General features: G+C 37.8%; 1 protein-coding gene across 6 annotated transcripts in view; it reads left to right on the forward strand.

Moving 5' to 3' along the window:
- The window catches only part of RAD18 (RAD18 E3 ubiquitin protein ligase), a 108865-nt gene that overhangs the window by 849 nt on the left and 84437 nt on the right, over positions 1-23579 (forward strand). For all 6 annotated transcript variants that reach the window (XR_009260725.1, XR_009260726.1, XR_009260727.1 and 3 more), the window contains exons 2-4: positions 4466-4547; positions 17630-17691; positions 20145-20215. Coding sequence is in view for 3 of the 6 variants with exons in the window: in XM_058726132.1 (XP_058582115.1) it covers positions 4466-4547; positions 17630-17691; positions 20145-20215 (215 nt within the window). In the remaining 3 variants the exon portion in view is untranslated. The remainder of the gene's footprint in view (positions 1-4465; positions 4548-17629; positions 17692-20144; positions 20216-23579) is intronic.

Below are 23579 nucleotides of genomic sequence, written 5' to 3' on the forward strand. Positions count from 1 at the left end.
TTTCTTCTTGCTCTGTAATTATGCATTTGTTTGTGTGCAAGACCACTTTCTAGCTGTTATCCCTCAGTTTTGTAAATTTGGGGATTATGGTGTCTTTCCCACTGACTCATAAGACTTGACTTTGAGGATTAAGTGAGGGGACTTGGGGGATAGGGTCTTATTCTTCTTACTGTCATCAGTGTCATCTACAGAGTTTGGGGACTCGAGATAGCCCCATGGTGAAAAGCTGACATTGTGAAGGGATCTAGGAAAGCTGTGGTTCTGGAGACGTGGTGGCCTTGACACAAAGTTACAGTGGAAAGGAACATAGATTTGAGTTCAGTGGTCCTCAGTTAGATCTGGTGTCTGGCTCTTATTTAACCGTGTCATCTTGAGTCGGCTACTTAACCTCCCTCAGCGTGAATTTCTTCAAAGTGGAGACAAAAATAAATAGTTCATACGGTTGGTTAAATGAGTTGATGTGTGTGGGTAGGGATCCTGTCTGGCTTATTCACTGTGCTTGGCACCGTGCATGTTCAAAGATTATTTGCTGATTGGTTGAAGGTAGTATCTGGAAGGTACTAAGCATTCAATTAATACGTCTTTATTATCATTAGCACTTAACATGTGTGAAGTGTTCCTTTCATCCCTTTTTATTTGTTGTTGTGAAGATTGAATTGGATAAAGGAAATAAAAGCTTATAAAGCTTTTTGATGTGTAGATTTGAGCATATTTTATATATTACCACAACTTCCACAATGTTCTTTAGAAGCAGGTTCCATGTCTTCTCTGGATTTGATGTCTCACCAGAGCACTGAATACAGGGTTCAGCACTCGAGAGTGTTCAACGATGGGGTTGATTGAGCCCATATTAGAATCATAGTGGAGAGCCAGCCCCCTTCCAGTATTTCTTTTCTACTTTTCAATTGGTCTTTTATTTTGTTTTTATTGTTTGTACCTCTTAATACTCTTCATTTTGCCCTTCCCCCATTCACCTCCCTGGTGGCAACCACCAATTGTCTGTATTTAAGGGGCTGTTTTTTGTTCATTTGTTTTGTTTTTTTAGATTCTACATATAAGTGAAATCATGTGGTGTTTGTTTTCCTCTGTCTGGCATATTTCACTTACATATTACCCTCTGGATCCATCAATGTTGTCACAAATGGCAAGGTCTCATTCTTTTTTATGGCTTCGTAATGTTACATTGTATGTATGTACCATATCTTTTCTATGCATTCATCTATCCATGGACACTTGGGCTGCTTCCATACCTTGGCTTTTGTAAAAAATGCTACAATAAACATAGGGGTGCATATGTCTAGTAGTGGAATTACTGGATCATATAGTATTTCTGTTTTTAATTTTGTGAGGAACCTCCATAGTGTTCTTCACATTGGTTGCACCAATTTACATTTCTACCAACAGTGCAGGAGGGTTCCCTTTTCTCCACATCCTCACTAACACTTGTTATTTCTTGTCTTTTTGGTACTAGCCATTCTGACAGGTGTGAGGTGATATGGTGGTTTTGATTTGCATTTCTCTGATGATGAGTGATGTTGGGCATCTCTTCATGTCGGTTGGCCATCTGTATGTCTTCTTTGGAAAAATGTCTATTCAAGTCCTCGGACCATTTTTTAATTGGATTATTTGGGGGGTTTTTTGGTGTTGAGTTGTATAAGTTCTTTATATGTATTTTAGATATTAACCTCCCATTGAGTGTATCATTTGCAGACATCTCCCATGCAATGGGTTGCCTTTTTTGTGTTGTTGATGGTTTCTTTTGCTGTGTGAAAGCCTTTTATTTTGGTGTAGTCCCAGTGCTTGGATGTTTACTTTTGTTTCCCTTGCCCGAAGAGACATATCTATAAATATGTTGCTAAGGTGATGTCCAAGAAATTGCTGCCTAGGTTTTCTTTTAGGAGTTTTTTGGTTTCAGGACTCACAGTTAAGCCTTTAATCCATTTTGAATTTATTTTTTACATGGTGTAAGAAAGTGCTCCAGTTTCATTCTTTTGCATGTAGCTCTCCAGTTTTCCCAATACCATTTATTGAAAGGACTGTCTTTTCCCCATTGTATATTCTTGCCTCCTTTGTTGTAGATTAATTGAGGGTATAGGTGTGGGTTTATTTGAGGGCTCTCCCTCCTGTTCCATTGATCTATGTGTTTTAATCCCTTTATAATGTATTTGCCAATTTGTTACATAGTTTCTGCTTGAACTTTTCCAGGGACAAAGAATTAGCTGCTCCTGGAAACTGTGTTTGAAGCTTTCTTCCTTTGAGGTGAAATCTGCCTCTAAATCCCAATAACCTAGGATTCATGGACAGACTTTTGTATTTGAAATTATTTATAAAATTTCTGTTTGTATGTGTTTTCCTGAGAAGAGAGTTCATAGTTTTTATCCCTATTTTAAAAGGGATCTGTGACCAAAAAAACTTAAGAACTTTTTCTCTAGTTATTAAGTCTTTTCACTCACTTTTTCCTTCCTCCTTCCACTTTGCCCTCTTCTCTCTAAGTTGAAGAAGTCCTGGAGCATTCCACTTGACCGCTCTCTGTTTCCTGCACTGCATGTTACGGTCTTGAAGTGGCGTGACCAGAAGTTTTTACAAGAATGTTATAGTTCATCTGATACAGTATCACCGTCCACAAATCTTGCTGGGCATGTGTCAGAACTACTCCTCCAGAAGAGAGAGGATGGTTAGGTAGAAGAAAGCACAAGAGAGTGGATGCTCGGACTCTGGCTTCCAGTCCTGTCTCTGCTCTTAATTGATTTTCAACACAGTCTTCTAGTGGTTAGTGTCATTGGTAGCTTACCATCGAAAATAATAGAAGATTTTGACATTTTAATGTTTATTTCCCTGGATTTTTAACAATAGGAATTTCTAGTTTTGACAGATTATGAATGGAGTATGAGTATAGAGTAGAAAAAATTAAAATTCAGATTAAATAAAAGAACAAATGAAAGTTACTCATCATCCAACTATCCAGAGATAACCACTGTTTAATGTTTTCTCCTGTTTTCCTTCAGTTTTTCTTGTGTATGATGCGTATATGGATTTAAAATTTGGGAACCCTTTGGAGTCCACTTCTTGGGTTTGATTCAACCACTTATAAGCACTGTAGGCTTCATCTTTAAAACTGGGATATAGATAGTATAGACTTCATAAGATTATTACGGAGATTAAACTGTATAGTCTTATTGTGATGTATTGTAGATTTGTTCTCTGATTTTTGTTTTGTTTTTTTAGTTTCCATTAAACATGAACGTTTTCCCATGGCATTAATTATTCTTTAAAAGTGTGTGTTTTTTTAAATGGCTACACAGTATTTCATCATATAGGCTGTTAGTGACATTAGTCGTTTTTGTTTGTATTTTTAAAACTTAGGTAATACACTCATAGTTAAAAAATATGAAATGAAAAGTAAAAGTCTCCCTTCCAACTTGTCCCTTATCTGTCCAGTATTCTGACCCCCGTTGCCATTATTTATTACATAATGTGTGTCTTTTCAGAATTTCTTCATATGTATCCAAGGTAAAAATAGAATACATATTTATTCTACCCTCTCTTTTTAACAAAAAGTAGCCTGCCTTACTTCCTCTTTGCATTTACCTTGGCAGTCTTTCCATATTGGTACATGAGAAAGCTCCTTCTTTTTTTTTCCTTTTTTCTTTTTCTCTTACATATCCGCTCAGCATGCTGTTGAATGCAGAATAACATTTTATTTTAAATGATTTAGAAGATTTTGGGTTGTGAGAATAGATCCTTTCCTGTTTGGATTGCATTCCAGGCTGATGCACATGTGTCTGCCTTCCCAGGTTAACTACTGCCTTACTTCTTTTGCTGTCACTGGCTCTACCTCTTTCCAGGGCTTCCTCATTTGGCTCCAACGTGTAGTAACTAACGTGGTATTATGCAGAAAGCATCAGACTGAGTGCCATTAGGGAGACAGGAAGTTTTGTCCTGGCTTGACTTATGCCCAGTATGTGTGTTTGCTTCCTCATTTGTGAAGTAAGGGCTTTAACTAGATGATTTTGAGTGTTTGACTTTAAATATTCTCTAATTTTGTCCTTAACCTGTGTGGTGAATGCTTGTTGGTACCTTTTACCCAACAGTGACTGTAGGCCAGGAAATGGGGTCTGAAGAGGAGGAAGCTTGGAGTAAGAGCTGGAAAACACATGGCAAATGAAACAGGAATGGAGTAGCCCTTTTGTGAAGGGTTGCTGATACGGAGCAGGAATCTGTAGTGTCACTTTATCTGTCTTAAAGCCGTTTTGGTAACCTGACATTTGAATGTGTAAGTCATGTGGGAGAGGTTTTTCTCTATTTGTCAAGATCTCTTGCAGTTTATGTGGAGTTAATTTTGGGTTTGTATATTCACAAAGGAGTATTATTAAATTGTTTTTTTTAGAGGATGGAGAAAGTTCTGTGGCAGATGGTCCAGTCTTGGTGGCTCTCTGACAGGTATATATGTATTTTTGCATTTCAGACACTAGATGATTTGCTGCGGTGTGGAATTTGCTTTGAATATTTCAACATTGCAATGATGATTCCTCAGTGCTCACATAACTGTAAGTACGCACTGTCTCTGTGAACTAGTATAAGTGTGATTTTTATATAAGGTAGTGTTTATTTAACACTCATTTATTTCTTACCGTTAGCTCCTCTAGCTTGAGGTTTTCAGAAGGTATTTTCTGCCATCTTCCTCTTGGATATTTTTTTTTTAAAGCAGAAAATTATTATATTTCAATACACAACTTTTGTACAACCAAAAAGTACAACATCACTGTAAAGTGTTGGTGAGAAAACGTAGTATTTCATTTGCAGTGCCTGGCAAATAGTTAACATCCTTAATCACAAATGATCTCTTAGAAACCAGTAACAAAGGCATTAATATGCTTAACAAACATTAATATGCTTAACAAAGACATTTCCAAGGGAAATGAACAAAAAAAACACAGAGGAAGGTGAAATAACAAATAACTAGTAAGGGTTAAGGACATATAAAGATGATTGAACTGAACAATAACAGAAGAGAAGCAATGTCTTTGTAACATCACATTGTCAAAGATTAAAACACTGACATCTAATGTTTGTACTGTTTTAGAAAACAGAAGTCTCATAAACGCAGGGGGACAGGATGGATGACAATCTAAACAGTTTTGGGAAATGTCTACTTTTGACTCAAAATACTAATTTTGGATATCCTTATTTCCAGTGAACTGGAACTACTGGGACTATTTCAACAGATTAGTTGGAGAAATTCACAGTAATTTATATATGAGCATGTTGACCACATAAAAATTTATAGCTAATGTGGGGGCCCATAAGACCATTTGCATAATAGTTTGTTTATCAGTGTACCCCAAAAGGATATGCATAAAACTCCATTAACAGATAATGTTGGGAAGTGGTATTGGAAGGGGAGAAAGCATTTAGGAAGTAAAAATGCTATCGTTCACAAATTTCTGTGTCCTTTGAAATCTGGGAAAAGATACCTTTTTATGAATCAATTTTAAATTTACCCTGTGATAAGTGAAAATTATAAATATGTGCACTTCATACTTACGGGAACACTGAGATGAAGCCTTGTAATCATACCATCATGAGCTCGTCTGTGTCATGACATCTCCATCATTCAAGCTCCCAATATTTATTAAAAAAAATTTTTTTTAATGTTTATTTATTTTTGAGACAGAGAGACAGATTGTGAATGGGGGAGAGGCAGACAGAGAAGGAGACAGAATCTGAAGCAGGCTCCAGGCTCAAACTCATGAACTGTGAGATCGTGACCTGAGCTGAAGTCAGATGCTTAACTGACTGAGCTAGCCAGGCATCCCTCAAGTTCCCAATAGTTAGTCCAATATCAATAATGAGAAGACTCAACGTCTCTGGTCACAGTTCTTTCCAATGACACGACACTCTTTAGGTAGCTTTCAAACATGAGTGTTCTCAGTCCAGTTTTTCTTTTCTTTTTTTTTTTTTTTTAAAGGTTTATTTATTATTTATTTTCAGAGGGGGGAGAGGGGGAGAGAGAGAGGGAGAGAGAGAATCCCAAGCAAGTGCCACGCTGTCAGTGCAGAGTCCCATGTGGGCCTCAATCTCACAAACTGTGAGATCATGACCTGAACCAAAATCAAGAGGCAGATGCTTAACTGATGGGGCCACGCAGGCCCCTCTCAGTCCAGTTTTTCTGATCTGCAAGGACTGTCCACTCCAGTACACGAAAGAGGAGTGTCCATGCATCATGAAGACTGTCTTTTGGATTTGAAGATGCTGGCAGAAGCAATAGCATCAGTTTTACATGTAGTCGTCACTCATTGCGCCAAGGCTGATTCCTGGGACCGGAGATGGGAGTGAAGACCGCGTGAAGGAGTAATATTGCCACCAGAGGTCTGGTGGTACCAGTTCTTGCTACTACAAGCAGAGGTGGCAACAGTGTGTTTTCCTGAAGCTCTCATCTCCTGTGGTCTCCAGTTAAGACTTACAAAGTAGGAAAGTCCATCGGACAAGGAATATTCCTGATGTCACCTGGCCTCAGGTTATCTGTAAATCTCTTCCTTTCATCGTGTTCATCTCAAATCCCACCTTCTCCCATGTTTTCTTGGATCCCCTCTTGGATATTTTTATGCCTTTTTTAAGGCTATAGCAATGAAAATTTTGGTCTTTATTTGCCAAGTACTTTTAGATGTTAGATTTCAGAATTTTTTGTTTTGTAACAGGATAACGTACAGGTAGTTCAATCATGTAGTCCTTGACATAAATGTATATAATTCAGAGTTTAAAAGTATATTCAAATATATTCAAAGTTTAAAAATCCCAGTGGGAGAATTCCCACTGAAGAGTATTACCCTTAACTTGCTGTGTGATTGTGATTGTAATATATTGAGATTTGTTCGTACTTCTCTTTATGTGTCTACTGTGTTTTTTATACTGTAGCTTAAGGTATTTAATGCATAGTGGTGAGCCTGTCTTTGTTTAGGAGCTGGCCATCCAATTAACGGGTCATCTAGGTTCATGATCTTTCTTGTCCTCTATTTTCTTTCTTTTGTCCTCTATTTTCGATTGATTTGTCTTAGAAGGTTAGAGACAAGGTAGGCTTAAAAAAGATGATTTTGGTGGGTAGTAATAGCATTGGTGAAGAAGTTTCTATAACAAAGACGTAAGAGGGTGGTGCTGGTAGCAACGTGGGTGTTAGAGATGTTACTAGGCTTGACTCTTGACTCCCCTCCCTTAACCAGGCGGGTTAACTTGCAAATGCTAACGTTTCTTCAAATGTAAAAATTTGATGAGTCATTTCTACTTTAAAAGGTGATTGTGAAGGGGCCCTGGGTTGGCTCCATTGGTTAAGCCTCGGACTCTTAATTTCAGCTCAGGTTCGTGAGATCGAGCTCGCGTTTGTCACTATGCTGACAGCCCGGTGCTTACTTGAGATTCTCTCTCTCCCTCTTTCTGCCCCTCTCTCATTTTTATGGGCACACTCTCTCTCTTTCTCAAAATAAATAAACTTAAAAAAAAAAAAAGATAATTGTGAAAACTAAATGTGCAGAGCCCAGTGTCTGGCATGGTATATATAGGTCCTCAATAATTGTTAGTTCTTTTCTAGGGTAGATTCACATTAGTTACCAAGATAAGTTTTAGGAATTATTTCTAAGTATGAGTTAAAATAATCTTTAGGTATAATTTACATGTAATAAATTATATCCATTATAAGACGTAAAGGGTACAAGCATAGTTGGGGTTTGACGAAGGTGTATACCATGTAACCAGTATAGTTAAGATATTGTACATTCTATCCCCTGACAGAGTACTCCCCATAATAGTCAATATAGCTTCAGGCAGTAATGTGTGTGTCTGTTTCTGGACTCTTTTCTGTTCCATTGTTCTCTATGTTTATCCTCGTGTCAATACCACACTCTCTTAATTACTGTAGCTTTGTAGTAAGTCTTGATGTCAGACATTTTAAGTCCTCTCATTTTGTTTTTATTTGGACCTTTTAGGATCGTTGCATTTTATATGCATTTTCTTTCTTTCTTTCTTTCTTTCGTTCTTTCGTTCTTTCTTTCTTTCTTTCTTTTTAGTGTTTTTTTAATTTTGAGAGACAGAGTGTGCATGCAAGTGATGAGCATGAATGGGGGAGGGGCAGACAGAGGGAGAGAATCTCAAGCAGGCTTCGCACTGCACAGAGCCTATAGCACAGAGTGCCTACGGGGCTGGATCCCATGAATGGTGAGATCATGACCTGAGCTAAAACCAAGAGTCTGATGCTTAACTTGACTGAGCCTCAGGCACCCCCTACCTTTTTGTTTTTTATTTGTCCATCTCTTTCTTATCCTTCTGCTTTTTAAGAAATAATTGAACATTTTAAGTATTAACTGTTTTCCACAATTGACTTACTAGCTCTGCTTCTTTGTTTTATTATTTTAGTGGTTGTTTAAAATATGCCTCTTTAATTTATGACAATCTCCTTTCAAACAGTGTTATGCCATCTGAATAGGGTAGAAATGTTACAAACATGTACTTGCGTTTCCCCCTGTCATCCTATTGTTGTCTTTAGTTTTATGTGTACATATATTATAGACAGCACAATACATTGTTATTATATGTGCTTTAGAGAGCCCATTATCTTTTTTTTTCTAAGAAGGCTACATGCCCAGCGTGGAGCCCAGTTCAAAGGCTTGAACTCACCACGCTGAGTCAAGACCTGAGCTGAGATCAAGAGTCAGACGTGTAACCTGCTGAACTACCCAGGCACCCCTGACGGTCCATTATCTTTTAAGCAAATTAAAAAATTTCTTTTTTGTCTTTTGTATTTACCCACATATTGATCATTTCTGATACTCTTCTTTCCTTTGTGTGTATCAAAAGTTTCCTTCTGGAAAAAGTATCATTTTTTTTCTCTCTGCTACATTTCTTGCAGTATAATTAGTTTGCCAAAGAATTCTGTTTAGCATATGAAACCAGATGTGGTATTCTTATTTATAGCTTTCCATATATAAGGTGCCTTTTTTCCTTAGCTACTTTTCAGATTTTCTCTTTACCAGTGGTTTTTAGAAATTTGTAATATGCTTTAGTTTGATTTACTTTGTATTTGTCTTGTTTGGGGTTCATGGCTTGAGATTTATATTTTGAAACATTTTAACCCTTGTTTCTTTGAATATTTGTTTGTATACAGTCCCACTCTCATTCCCCATTGCTGATTCCAATTAAATTTTATTTTTAATTGTTTTTTATTTTACTGCTTGATATTTATCTATAGCCATGAGACTCTTTTTTTGTTTTGATTTTTTCTTTTTTTCTGTTTTGGTCTCTACCTTACACCCACCGTCCCTTTGTGTGCTTAGTTTTGGATAATTTCTTTTGCTATGACTTCAGGTTTATTGATCTTTTATTCTGTAGTATCTCATCAGCTGTTAGTCTTATCCAATGAAATTTTATTTCAGATAGTGTATTGATCATCTCTAGAAATTTCATTTCTAAAATATTTTCTATTTCCTTGTTAGGTTCTTGTGTGTGTTTTAATCTTTGAATATACTGAACGTATTTCTTAAATAGCCAGTTTAACCTCCCTGTCTGCTAATCCATTATCTGTGGCATTTCTAAATCTGTTTCTGTTGGCTGATTTTTTTTTCCCCCTCCTAGTTATAAACCACGTTTTCTTGTTTCTTTGCATGACTGGTAATTTTTGATTAGATGCTTGCCATTGTAGTGTTTACATTTTTGAGGGGGTAGATTTTGTTGTATAGCTTAATGGAGTGTGGGGCTGTGTTGTGGCCGGCAAGTAAGTTACTTGTGGATTAGATTGATCCTGTCAAGTTTTGTTTTTAAGCTTAGTGTGGGTCTAGAGTAGCCCTTTCTATAGGGCTGGGTTTTGTTTTTTGGGTGGGGGGCGTTGGTGAAAAACATATAATACAAAATTTGCCCTGTTAACAAATTATTACATGTACAGTATAGTATTGTCAACTACGTGAACATTGTTGTACAGGAGATCTTTAGAACTTTTTCATTTTCTGTAACTGAAATTTTATACCCATTGCACAGTAACTCCCCATTTCTCCTTCCTTCAGCCCTGGCAACGACCATTCTCTTTTCTTCTTCTATTAATTTGACCGGATACCTCATATAAGTAGAATCGTGCAGTATTTGTCTGTCAATGATTGGCCGATTTCACTTAGCTTAATATCCTCAAGATTCATCCACGTTGTAACATGTGGTAGGATTTCCTTTTTTAAGGCCAAATAGTATTCCATTGTATGTATACATCACATTCTCTTTATCCATTCATTTGATGGACACTTTGGTTGCTCCTTCCTTTTGGCCATTGTGAATGATGCTGCTATGAACATGGTAGTCCAGCTATCTCTTTGAGATCCTTTTTTCATTTCTTTTGCATAAATACACAGAAGTAGGATTTTTGGCTCAGACGGTAGTTCTATTTTTAATTTTTTGAGGAACCTGCATACTGTTTTCCATAGTAGCTGTGTCATTTTACATTTCTGTCAACAATGCACAAGTGTTCTAATTTCTCTACATTGTTACCAGTACTTATTATTAGCTTTTTTAATAATGGCTATTCTAACAGATGTGAGGTGATATCTCATGGTTTTGATTCACATTTTCTGGATAATAAGCGATGTTGAGCATCTTTTTCTATACCTGTTGGCCATCTGTATGTCTTTGGAGAAATAGCTATTCAGATCCTTTGCCCTTTTTAAATCTTGTTTTTGGGTTGTTGTTGTTGAGTTATAGGTTTTCCTTATATATTTTGGATATTCTTACCAGGTATATGGCTTCTTGCAAATATTTTCTCCTATTTCATAGGTGTTTTTTTTGTTTCATTTAGTTTTTTACTGTGTTGATTGTTTCCTTTGCAGAAGCTTTCTAGTTTGATGAAATCCCACTTACCTATTTTTGCTTTTTTTGCCTTGGCCTTTGGTATCATATCCAGGAAATCATTCCCAAGACTGGTGATATGAGGCTTTTCTTCTTTGTTTTCTTTTAGTACTTTTATAGTTTCAAGTCTTCATTCTTTTGCATGTAGAAATCTCGTTTTTCTACTGGTGTTTGCGGAAGAGACTGTCCTTCCTCTGTTGTGTACTCTTGGCACCCTTATCAAAGGCCATCTGACTGTATGTGTATGGGCTACCCTCTTTTCTTTCTGGTGCTCTGACCTACAAATTCTAGCTACCTGGATTGCCCTGAATTCTGAGCTTTGTTATTTCAACTAGCAAGACTGGTGGGCTATTTGACGCTCCTCCCTGCACTGTGGTCACAAAATTGCCTCCAGATAAGGTTGGGCTATGATAGAACTTTCTCATTTCTGCTGTTGTCCACAGTCTGAAAATAGTTGTTTCATATTTCCCTCCAGTGTTTTAACTGTTTATGGAAGGGTCATAATTCTGGACCCTGTTACTTTCTCATGGACAGAGATAGGAGTCCCATGTGTAGGTGAAAGACTACTTTTTATGAATTCAGTGAACTCTACTTAGCTGAAAAAACTAGCCTTTACTTCCATTCTTTTCATTTTCATTGTTTGTTTCTTTGTCACTTGTAAGTTGTCATTGATGTCATTCTTTATTTAAGAGGAAGTCAGTAGAGGGCATTTTCAGATTATTTTTTGAGCACTTATTTCCCATATTGTACCTCTCACAATTTGGTAGCCCTTTCCTACTAAACACCACTTGTCACCAGTTCCCGCAACACTTAAAGTTTCTCTGGGTCTGTAGTGTTGTTTTAATGACGCGAAAGCCCCCAGAGCTTACTACGAACTAGATTTGGCCATCATATTCTGCTATTGTCGTGGGTCAACTAGAATTGGTGACCCCGAATCCTACCTACCCATTGTTTATTGCTGCTCCTTAAACATTTCAGGATTTATCATTTTAAATCACTTTATGATGTTTTGCTCTGTTTAATGTTGTTGAATATGGTTAATGAACAATACATTACAGTTCTGTTATTAAGGTTGGAGTGGGATGCGTTGGCAGAAAGCAAGTCAGTTAAATTGATCCAAAATCTTGCTATTAAAGAGCACTTTTTTGGGGAGAGGGAATGGACTTACTCCAATCTAGAAAACACCATTAAACACCATTAAGTGAGAAATGTTCTCATTAATAAGTTTATATGTTCAGGTGCTAATTTTCTTTGCTCGTACCCAGTTTTTCTGACTTGATAATGGAAGATGCTCAAGATATTTCCTCTTACATGAAGTCATTGGCTTGTAGACACTGTTAGGTTACCACTATTTTAAAGATGGATCAGGAATCATTTTTATTTTTCTTTTGTAGATTTTGACTAATAAAATTAATTGAAACTTGTATTAGAATAAAAAGCAATTTAATTTCTATATACTTTTTCAGTGAAATATGACATGTTCCATTTGCTGATCTTTGCTAAATTAAAAGGCAGTATAAGATTGCTTTAGGCAAGTATGTGTTTTTCTTCTCTTATATTCTTTTTAAAAAAAAATTTTTTTTTTAACGTTTATTTATTTTTGAGAGAGACAGAGACAGAATGCGAGTGGGTTGGGACAGAGAGAGAGGGAGACACAGAATCTGAAACAGGCTCCAGGCTCTGAGCTGTCAGCACAGAGCCCGACACGGGGCTCAAACTCACAAGCTGCGAGATCATGACCTGAGCTGAAGTCAGACGCTCAACCAACTGAGCCACCCAGGCGCCCCCTTCTCTTACATTCTTATGAGGCACCACTGTGGAACAAGACGGGAGAAAAGTGGTAGCGTATGGATGGATGGGACATACAGTTAGGCAGAGCCACATATATGACAGGCTGGAGTGCTGCTTGTCAGGAGGGATAGTATTCTCTTACCAGCTAGCTGGTCACTTAGCCCTAGAACCAGAGGCAGAGGCCAGCTTTCTCAGCTGTCCAGGACCTCCTATTACTTTCAAACTGGGGACTGGATTTTCTGCTTTTACTGGACACTCAAGAACTATTTTTGAAATGGTTCATTTTCTCATACAATCCTTAAGATCACACACACAAATAATTGGCTTAACTATTAGAAATTTGCTTTTTACTATTGGAATGCTAGGATCTTTTGATATTTGAGATCTAGCAGTTTGCTGTGTCTTGTTTGAGATTAGAAAGCCTCCTCCCCCAAGGCTGGAGTGTTTCTGTGAAGCTACCCTTCACGTCACTGTTTTATTCTACCCTCCTCCACCCTGTCCACAGAGCTCAGAGTTGGGTTTTGGGAGAAAAACAAACTTCATAGGTGATTTAAATAAAGCCACCGAGGTATACATGGCTCAGAGCTCTTCACCTGCTCTACTTTGATTGGAATATGATGGTTGCCTACTAAAGAATACATTATGCTGGCCTACATTTCAGCACTACATATTTAGTAGTAAACTAGTAGACTGAAATTAAGCCAGTGGCTTCATCTGCTTTGGACCTGTGTCTGGTTCTCCATATATGAAAACTAAACACATAACAAGATTATGAAGAAGAGAAAACAGTAGCCTCTTTATACATACTGTGGTACATGTGATCCTATTAATTAATGCTTATTTGTATTATGTCGGTATATATAATACATATATTTTATAAACAAATTATACATGTTTTAAATAACTAATAATATGTTAAGAGCATGGGTTCTGGTACTTGCCTTTGCCGCTTATTAGCTTTGTGATGTTGGGCAAATTGGCTGAGCCCTGTGCTGCATTTTACTTACTATAAAATAGAACTGCTCTTAATACCAGCCTCATGGGTGCTGTAAGGATCAGAAGAGTTAATACATATAACATGCTTAAAACAGGTCACATAGTAAGTGCACAGTGTTAGGTCAAACCATGTGAAATTGCCAATATTTGTTGTTTTTTGACTTAACCCAAAACGGCAATTTTATATACTTAAATGCAATAGCAATATGTACTAATTTTTAAAAAATACTTGTTGAACAATCAGAATCACATATTATGGATGCAGTTTACTGTCTAGGATCCATTGAGTCAATATTGATGAGGGTAGGGCCTGGGAAACTAAATGGAAACCAACAATAATCTCTCCGAGTGACTAAGATGAGCTGGCAAGTTTAGGAATTCTTGATTTACAGTATTGCTCAGGAGATTTTTTTTTTATACTGTGAAGAGAATAACATTGATAGTGAAGAGAATGAATCTGCAGAGGAATTTTGCCTCGGAATAAATCAGAACTCATGTCTCACTTCTGTCTGATTTAGGTGATATTTAGATTGGACATTAGACTGTAGAGTTGATGCTGGAATGAATTAAGACTTTTGAGACTGGTGTATTTTAGGATGAATGTATTTTGTGTAAGAGAAGGGCATAGACTTTCATGGGGCAGGGAGCAGAATGTGTCCCTCCCAGAATTCCTAAGCCCTAACCCCCAGTGGGATTGTATTTGGGAGATAGTCAGGTTTTGCTGCGGCCATGAAGGTGGGCCCCCGGTGATGGTGTTAGTGCCCTTGTAAGCAGAGACATTTAGCTTGCTCTCTTGAGCTCTCTTGAGATTGTCTCAAGTGCAAGTGATTTTTTTCTTCAGCTGTATCTGACCTACTAAGGAGTCCATCAAAGGCATTCTTCATTTTGTTACAATGTTTTTCTTTATATTTTAAAAAATGTTTATTTATTTTTGAGAGGGAGAGACAGAGCACAGTATACTCTCGTGCACTTGAACTGGGAAGGGGCACAGAGAGAAGGAGACAAAAGATCCCAAATGGGTCCTGCACTGACAGCACAGAGGTCAATGCAGGGCTTGAACTTACGAACCATGAGATCATGACCTAAGCTGAAGTCAAATGCTTAACTGACTGAGCCACCCAGGTGCCCCTGTTACAGTTTTTTTTTTTTTTTTTTTTTTAATCTCTAGCATTTTTTTTTGTTTTTTAAAAAAAAATTTTTTTTTTTAACATTTATTTGTTTTTGAGACAGAGAGAGACAGAGCATGAACAGGGGAGGGGCAGAGAGAGAGGGAGACACAGAATCTGAAACAGGATCCAGGCTCTGAGCTGTCAGCACAGAGCCCGATGCGGGGCTCGAACTCACGGACCGCGAGATCATGACCTAAGCTGAAGTCGGCCGCTTAACCAACTGAGCCACCCAGGCGCCCCTCTAGCATTTCTTTTTGATTCTTTCTTAGAATTTCTATCTCTCTGCTTACATAACCCATCTGTTCTTCCATGTTGTCAGCTTTGTTCAGTTGTTTGGAATTCCTGGTCTGTTAATTCCAGCTTTCGTGCCGTATTTGGCTATCATTGTCATGCTTGCAGTTTCTTCAAACTATGTCTTTTACTTTTTAGTATGCCTTGTAGTTTTTCCTAATAGCCTATCATGATGTACTAGGTAAATGGAACTGTATTAAATAGACCTTTAGTAATGTGGCAGTGAGATGTTGGGGCAGTGCAATGTTCTGCAGTTCTACGATCATGTCTTCTTTTAAAAGTGAGCCTGTGCCCTGGACTGTGAATATCACAAGTGCTTCTCAGTTTGCTTTTCCCCTTGGGTGGGACAGTATAACTAGAGGTAGCTGGAGTCGCTTGTTTCCTTTCCTTGAGGTCAACTGGGCTCTGATAATATCCCAGAAGACTTGGATCTGGTAAAGCAGTTTCTTTTGAGGTCAGGCCTTGTTAAGAAGAACAGAGTGCTCTGATGTATTGCAAATGTTTACTTTCTCCCCTCTGCCTGCAGAAGGGCAAGGGGATTTTTCTGATTGTCCCTTTGAATACCAGGTAGAACCCTTGGAGCTGAAATTCATTTAAGTGTGAGGCCCATCCTATGTCTTGGTCCCCCTGGAGTTTTTAAATTAAAAAAAAGTTTTTTTTAATGTTTATTTATTTTTGAGAGAACACAAGCAGGGGAGGGGCAGAGAGAGAGAGGGGGAGGCACAGAATCCAAAACAGGTTCCAGGCTCTGAGCTGTCAGCATAGAGCCCTACATGGGGCTCAAACCATGAACCGTGAGATTGTGACCTGAGCCGAAGTCAGACGCCCAACGAACTGAGCCACCCAGGTGCCCCCCCCCCCCCCCCCACCGGAGTTTTAACACTCAGACTCTTCCCTCCTGAGTTTCTAGTGACTTGCCAGTTATATAGTTTGGGTTTTCCTATCCCTGCACTGGTTCTAGCAGAGAGTCTTTCTGTGGTTCTTGTGGAGATTTCTGCTCTGGTGAGTTGTGGCTCTCGGTGTCCAGCCTATCTGTCAACAGTTTGGGAGCAGCAGTTAGTCCTTTAAGCTCACTTCTCTGATGGAGCTTCTAGGAAGGGTTGATTTTTCAGTCTGGTCAGCTTTTTATTTGTTGTTAGATGGAGGTGGAGTGATGACTTCTAAGCTCCTTACCTGTAAACCTGGAAACTGGAATTCTCCCTTTATCTGTCTTTGCTTCCCCAAAGAACTTAGCCCATTGCCTGTTTTATCTTCTCTTTTAACACGCTCTTTCGTTTTTCTTCCTGGGTGCTCTTGCTGAGGTTGCCGCGAGTTCTTCGTTTCCTGGATATCTATACCTGAACTCATACTGTCTCTTCCTCTTTAAACCGAATCCTTTTTAGTAAGGCCCCTTCACTAAGCTGAATTTGCACTGATAGCAAATTAGCTACCATTAAGGTACCATTCTGTTTAGTCACATTTTTTTCCTTTGAAAGATCATTTTACATTGCCTTAGATGTGAAGAATTTACTTAATGCCAATTTCCTGCTTAAATCCTTAGGATTTATTACAATGAATTGCACTGAAATTGCCTCATTACTTTGTGAGCTCCTTAAGGTCAAGAACCTTTCCTTGTATATTCTTTTCTTAGTGCTTGCCATGAAATGCTTGTTATTTGTGAGATGATCGACATCATGTATAGAGTTAGGATGTAGAAATCCCTATTTGATAACCTAGGTGTATATTTTTTTAATTAAAAACATTAAAAAAACATTTTTTTTTTTTTAATTTTCTTTTTCAACGTTTTTTTATTTATTTTTGGGACAGAGAGAGACAGAGCATGAACGGGGGAGGGGCAGAGAGAGAGGGAGACACAGAATCGGAAACAGGCTCCAGGCTCCGAGCCATCAGCCCAGAGCCTGACGCGGGGCTCGAACTCACGGACCGCGAGATCGTGACCTGGCTGAAGTCGGACGCTTAACCGACTGCGCCACCCAGGCGCCCCTAAAAAAACATTTTTTTTAAGAGGGAGAGAGCTCAAGCAGGAGAGAGTGCTGGAGGGAGAGAGAGGAGAGAGAGAACCTTCAGCAGGCTGCATGGAGCCTGGCGCAGGACTAGATCCCACGACCCTAGTATCATGACCTGAGCCAAAATCAAGAGTCCAATGTTCATATGACTGAGCCAAACAGGCTTAAAATGTTTACATATCTTATTTCAAAATTTATATTTCAGAACATTAGACATAGGGATATCTGACATATTTAGACAGTATCCATTCCAGGTCTTACATGGAATTGTGATATCCTAGGGACTCATGATTATTATTATTTGATATTTTTCCCTCTCCTAAAAATGCTGTTTCATCACATTTGCAAGTATGCTCAGGTAGAGAAGTGTTAGAATTTTGAAATTATAGTGATAATATTTTAGATGATGGAAATATTCTAGGACTTAAGTCAGATTTTGTTAGAAGTCAAATTACTATATTACTAATATAGCCTAACTAATTTATTATATTGCATTTTTTTTTTCAGACTGTTCTCTCTGTATAAGAAAATTTCTGTCGTATAAAACACAATGCCCAACTTGTTGTGTGGTAAGTTTTCCTTTCCTGTTTTTTCTTGGAAACTTAATTGGTACAAATATTTCTGTGTGACATACACACAAAAGCCCAAGGGAGAAGGTATAATTATTCAGTTAGGCTACATAAAAGACCTCTAAAATACATATATGGATGCTGGGAGAACTGGACACAAAACATGCAGAAGGATGAAACTGGACCACTTTTTTACACCATTCACAAAAAAAAAACTCAAAATGGATAAAGGACCTGAATGTGAGACAGGAAACCATCAAAACCCTAGAGGAGAAAGCAGGAAAAAACCTCCCTGACCTTAGCTACAGCAGTTTCTTACTTAACACATCCTCAAGGGCAAGGGAATTAAAAGCAAAAATGAACTATTGGGACCTCATGAAGATAAAATGCTTCTGCACAGCAAAGGAAACAACCAACAAAACTAAAAGGCAACAATGGAATGGAAAAAGATATTTGCAAGTGACATATCAGACAGAGGGCTAGTATCCAAAGTCTATAAAGAGCTCACCAAACTCCACACCCAAAAAACAAATAATCCAGTGAAGAAATGGGCAGAAAACATGAATAGACACTTCTCTAAAGAAGACATCCAGATGGCCAACAGGCACATGAAAAGATGCTCATTGTTGCTCCTCATCAGGGAATTACAAATCAAAACCACACTCAGATATCACCTCATGCCAGTCAGAGTGGCTAAAACAAACAACTCAGGAGACTATAGATGCTGGAGAGGATGTGGAGAAACGGGAACCCTCTTGCACTGTTGGTGGGAATGCAAACTGGTGCAGCCACTCTGGAAAACAGTGTGGAGGTTCCTCAAAAAATTAAAAATAGACCTACCCTATGACCCAGCAATAGCACTGCTAGGAATTTACCCAAGGGATACAGGAGTACTGATGCATAGGGGCACTTGTACCTCAATGTTTATAGCAGCACTCTCAACAATAGCCAAATTGTGGAAAGAGCCTAAATGTCCATCAACTGACGAAAGGATAAAGAAATTGTGGTTTATATACACAATGGAATACTATGTGGCAATGAGAAAGAATGAAATATGGCCCTTTGTAGCAATGTGGATGGAACTGGAGAGTGTTACGTTAGGTGAAATAAGTCATACAGAGAAAGACAGATACCATATGTTTTCACTCTTATGTGGATCCTGAGAAACTTAACAGAAGTCTTTGGGGGAGGGGAAGGAAAAAAAAAAAAGGTTAGAGAGGGAGAGAGCCAAACTCTTTAAAACTGAGAACAAACTGAGGGTTGATGGGGGGTGGGAGGGAAGGGAGGGTGGGTGATGGGTATTGAGGAGGGCACCTTTTGGGATGAGCACTGGGTGTTGTATGGAAACCAATTTGACATTAAATTTCATATTAAAAAAAATACATATATGGAGAAATGGGCTTTGTTCAATTTTTCTTAAAGATTTCTGATAACCTAAATGTATTTTTGGAAGTCGAAACTGATTTTAAGATCAGGAGGTAGCACTCTTTAAATCTCGTGACCTATGTTTTTGTGGCTTCTCATGTTTTGTTATTTTTCACCTTGAGCCGAAGGTCTGATGGAAGGATTATTCATTTGCATAGTATTAGGGTTTAGTATTTGTGTGGAGGGAAAAGATTCATGACCATTGGGCTGAACCTGGCCTGACTGGTCCCTTACCTCTTTCCCAAACCAGATCTTCAGGGGAAACAGTAGGAAATTTGTTGTTAGAGTTTGTGAAACCTTTCAGATAGGTGCAAAGGTAGGTAAAAAGGTCAAGTAAACATAAATAGGAAGAAAGAAAGAAGAAGAGACAGTGAGGTCTAATAGGAAGGACTCTGGGCCTGATTGAAGGGTTTGGCTTCTACCTTGGCACCTCTGTTAGGTACATGGTGTTAGGAGGTCACTGAACTTCCCTCAGCTGTTTCCCTACGTAAAAAATGGTGCAGTTTGGCTCCCAAGTTTAATCTCTTTGCAACTTGCCATTGTCAAGATGGTATCATCAGGGAGATAAGCTGCATACCGTTAATGCTAAATAACTACAAGATCTGTAGTTTTCCTGTTGCATTTCTGAACACCAATCTTGTTTTTAAACCCTCTTTTAACACCTAATGCCGCTCCCCGTGTAGTCACTTAAAAAGAGCATCTCTGTTCTGCTTTTTAGGGGAAATTCTTGGGATGGCATTTTGGATAAGGATTCTTGCTCATATTAGGTTTTATCTTAGTACAGAGCATATACGATTTTACTAGAGGCTGTGGAGATCTTTTATCAGACTTCCAGTCAGCAGATGCTGATTCACTGTTTCAAAATTCCATATTAGTATGAGATAAATGAACTTTATTTTGAGGCTTTCCTGGAAGACTTAGTAGGATGGGGAGTCTCGGGAGGATGGGTCATGCATTTTCAAAACAAGATTATGACAAGTTATTTTATTGTTTGTGACCTTTTCCCATCTGCTGTTTTTCCTTTCTAGACAGTCACAGAGCCGGATCTAAAAAATAACCGCGTATTAGATGAACTGGTAAAAAGCTTGAATTTTGCACGGTATGATTTAATTTTGTGACTAACCCCTAACTGCTCTGGCCTTTGATATGAGTCCCCTCTTTACTTTGTGCACTTTTGGGGATTAGGGAATGCAGGGTTGCATATTTTGGAGTAAAAGAAGGGAAGCGACAACAGTCATTAATCACTCATGGACAGTCTAATGGTAATAATATTTTCTTCCTTTACTTAACAGAAAGTCTCCTGTCATGAAAAACAGAAGTTAAAAATGCAGATTTGAGTACTTACTCTTGGGTATTACAAAGATACCCAAAAGTATTTTATTTTTCCTGTCCTACCCCTAGAATCATCCATTTTCCCAAGGAGCCCTGGTTCCTTTAATTGGAGAATGGTATTTAGAATCAGGATCTGGAGCTAGGTATGATCACTGTTCCTGAGATGTCATTGCTTCTAAGCCCTCTCATTGGACAGAGCTGGGTAGCATATGCATGTATACATATGTGTGTACTAACCCATGTATACATGCGTATCTATAATCGTTTCTGTGTCTGTTATATATTAACCCATTAATTCTTAATCTGATTTATTCAGCATGTATGAGATGGTGTGCTGTGTGAAATAGGTAATTGTTGGTACTTTATACAGCTCAGAAATGTAGCTTTACTTCTTAGCTGTCAGATGTATGATGGTGAAAGTGAGTTTTGTCACCCCAAAGGATTATTTAAAGGCATATTTTACCAAGCAGTATCTTGAAATTCAATTTTTAGTTTTAATCATGCAAGTCAATCAGAAATTTTCATTACGGACATACCGTATTTAGTTATTAGTTATCTCCTTAAGTGTATGACTTCTTAGCTGTTGGGACAGTTTTGATGGTACATTACATTCATTCTAAAAATGTAGAGAGATTTCTTCCAACAGAATTGCACATTTATTTCATTGAGTTGTGTCCTGAGAATTACAAGATTTAGTACTCTGAACTCGCCTAATACTACTTTCTAGAAATTGGCTTGGTTAGTCATTTCCATAAAAAAGTCATAAAATGGTGATATTTCCTAGATTAAGAAACTCTGAGATTCTCTGATTCTCATAATTACAGTGTGGTGTTTTTCTTATTTTAAAGTCTTTCACCAGTTAGATTTTGAAGTCCATGAAAAAGGGTGGAGCCATGTCTTTAGAAAGGAATTTATTAGCTGTTTGATTTTCCCTGAGACAGTAAAATTATATCTCAAGGCTTATTTTTTTCCCTAGGTGGTTCTGAAAGCATAATAATTTCACTGCTAGGAGAAAGGGAGTGTCACAAAGCAAGTATCTGTTTGTTGAAAGGAAGTGATCGGTGTCTTTGGGTTCATGGACCTTTGGTAACTGAAAGGGAGGCCTTGGGATAATTGAACTCTCCCCTGTCCCACTTCCTCCCAAAAGGAATAGGCTTTTTAATTATTCATTATAGTGGGTGTGGTGAGAAGTATTCTTTGTGGATTTGGGATGGATTTTATCATTTGTTTCTCCCTGTTTGCCTTGAAATTACCTTATGATGAACATTTCTTGGACATTTGTCATATCTAATGTGCTGTGGTACTTCATTTGCAAAAGTAATAGAGATGAAATTCAAGCTACTCACTTCCAGTACTTGTTTGATGTCTGGTTTAAGATTGATGAGGGAAGTCAGGCAACAACAGATGTTGGTGAGGATGTGGAGAAAGAGGATCTCTTTTGCATTGTTGGTGGCAATGCACTCTGGAAAACATTATGGAGGTTCCTCAAAAAACTAAAAATAGAACTACCCTATGACCCAGCAATTGCACTGCTAGGCATTTATCCACAGGATACAGGTGCGCTGTTTCGAGGGGACATATGCACCCCCATGTTTATAACAGCACTATCAACAATAGCCAAAGTATGGAAAGAGTGCAAATATCCATCGATGGATGAATGGATAAAGAAAATGTGGTATATATATATGATGGAGTATTACTTGGCAATGAAAAAGAATGAAATCTTGCCATTTGCAACTACGTGGATGGAACTGGAGGGTATTATGCTAAGTGAAATTAGTCGGAGGAAGACAAAAATCATATGACTTCTCTCATATGAGGACTTTAAGAGACAAAACAGATGAACATGAGGGAAGGGAGATAAAAATAAGATAAAAACAGGGAGGGGGACAAAACAGAAGAGACTCCAATATGGAGAACAAACTGAGGGTTGCTGGAGGGGTTGTGAGGGGGGGGATGGGTTAAATGGGTAAGGGGCATTAAGGAATCTACTCCTGAAATCATTGTTGCTCTATATGTTAACTAATTTGGATGTAAATTTTAAAAAATAAAAGATAAAATAAAAAAAAAGATTGATGAGGGAAAAAGTTAATCTTCTAAGGTTTTTGTATTGTTTGTATATTTTTTTTCTTTCTCATCGGTCAGTGCCATTTTAAGACATAATGGTTTAAAATTTTTTAATGTTCTAATTGAAATAAAAGAGTGTTGGAAATAATTTCAGAGGTTTTCAGACAAAATACTGACATTCATAGCTTACATTTTCTTGTAAATCTAGCCATTTATTTTCAAAGAACAAGAGTATTTTTCTTGACTCAGTTTTATTTAAAATAATGTGCTTAAAAATGTGTTGAACAAAATTTAATCAGAATATTTTTGTCTAAGTGGAACATCATTCTTGACCTAAGTAAGAAAATACTGTTTCAGTATTTTTGTGTAGCAGCCAGTCTACATCTGTATCATTTTTACAAACTGAGAGTGTAAAGCATCATTTACTACTTTGGTTTATCCTATCCCCATCAAGGTACTTTTTCTCCAGGTACTTACTCCATGTTTAAGAATTCAGACATTTTAGATGATAATTGTAATAGATCATTCCTTTAGCATCTTAGGAGAGTGTGTAGAATATAATTTTGCTTTTTTTCTTACAGTATAGTTTAAAGCATACTGACTTTGGATTTAGGCAGAACTGGGTTCTCTAGCTGTGATCTGTGATCAAACTATTAAACCTCTTTGGCCTCTGTTCCACATCTGAAAAGTGGTAATAATATTATTGACACTTTTAGGGATTGTTGTAAGGGTTGGAAACGAAGAGTTCTACTAGAAGATACGCAGCATAATACCTGGAGCAAAGGAACCTAAAAAAAGATTTCTGTCATTATTATCATATATATTTTACGCATGTTTGTATCATCTTCCCTTATATTATATATTGATGCCCTAAGATGCTAATAAGAATTTGTTCTTTGGTGGGCCTCTGCCTGTTTCACCAAATGGTCCTAGACTGCTGTTACATGTTTTGGATCAGAACAGCATTTGTGGGGACTTTTGCTAGATAATGAAATCCATGGACTTGATCACATGGGTTTCAGGACTGCCCTGAGTTTCTCTTTGGTGTCTACCCAGAGACCTGT

This window comes from Neofelis nebulosa, chromosome 4 (assembly GCF_028018385.1).
Source record: "Neofelis nebulosa isolate mNeoNeb1 chromosome 4, mNeoNeb1.pri, whole genome shotgun sequence".
Classification (NCBI taxonomy): domain Eukaryota; kingdom Metazoa; phylum Chordata; class Mammalia; order Carnivora; family Felidae; genus Neofelis; species Neofelis nebulosa.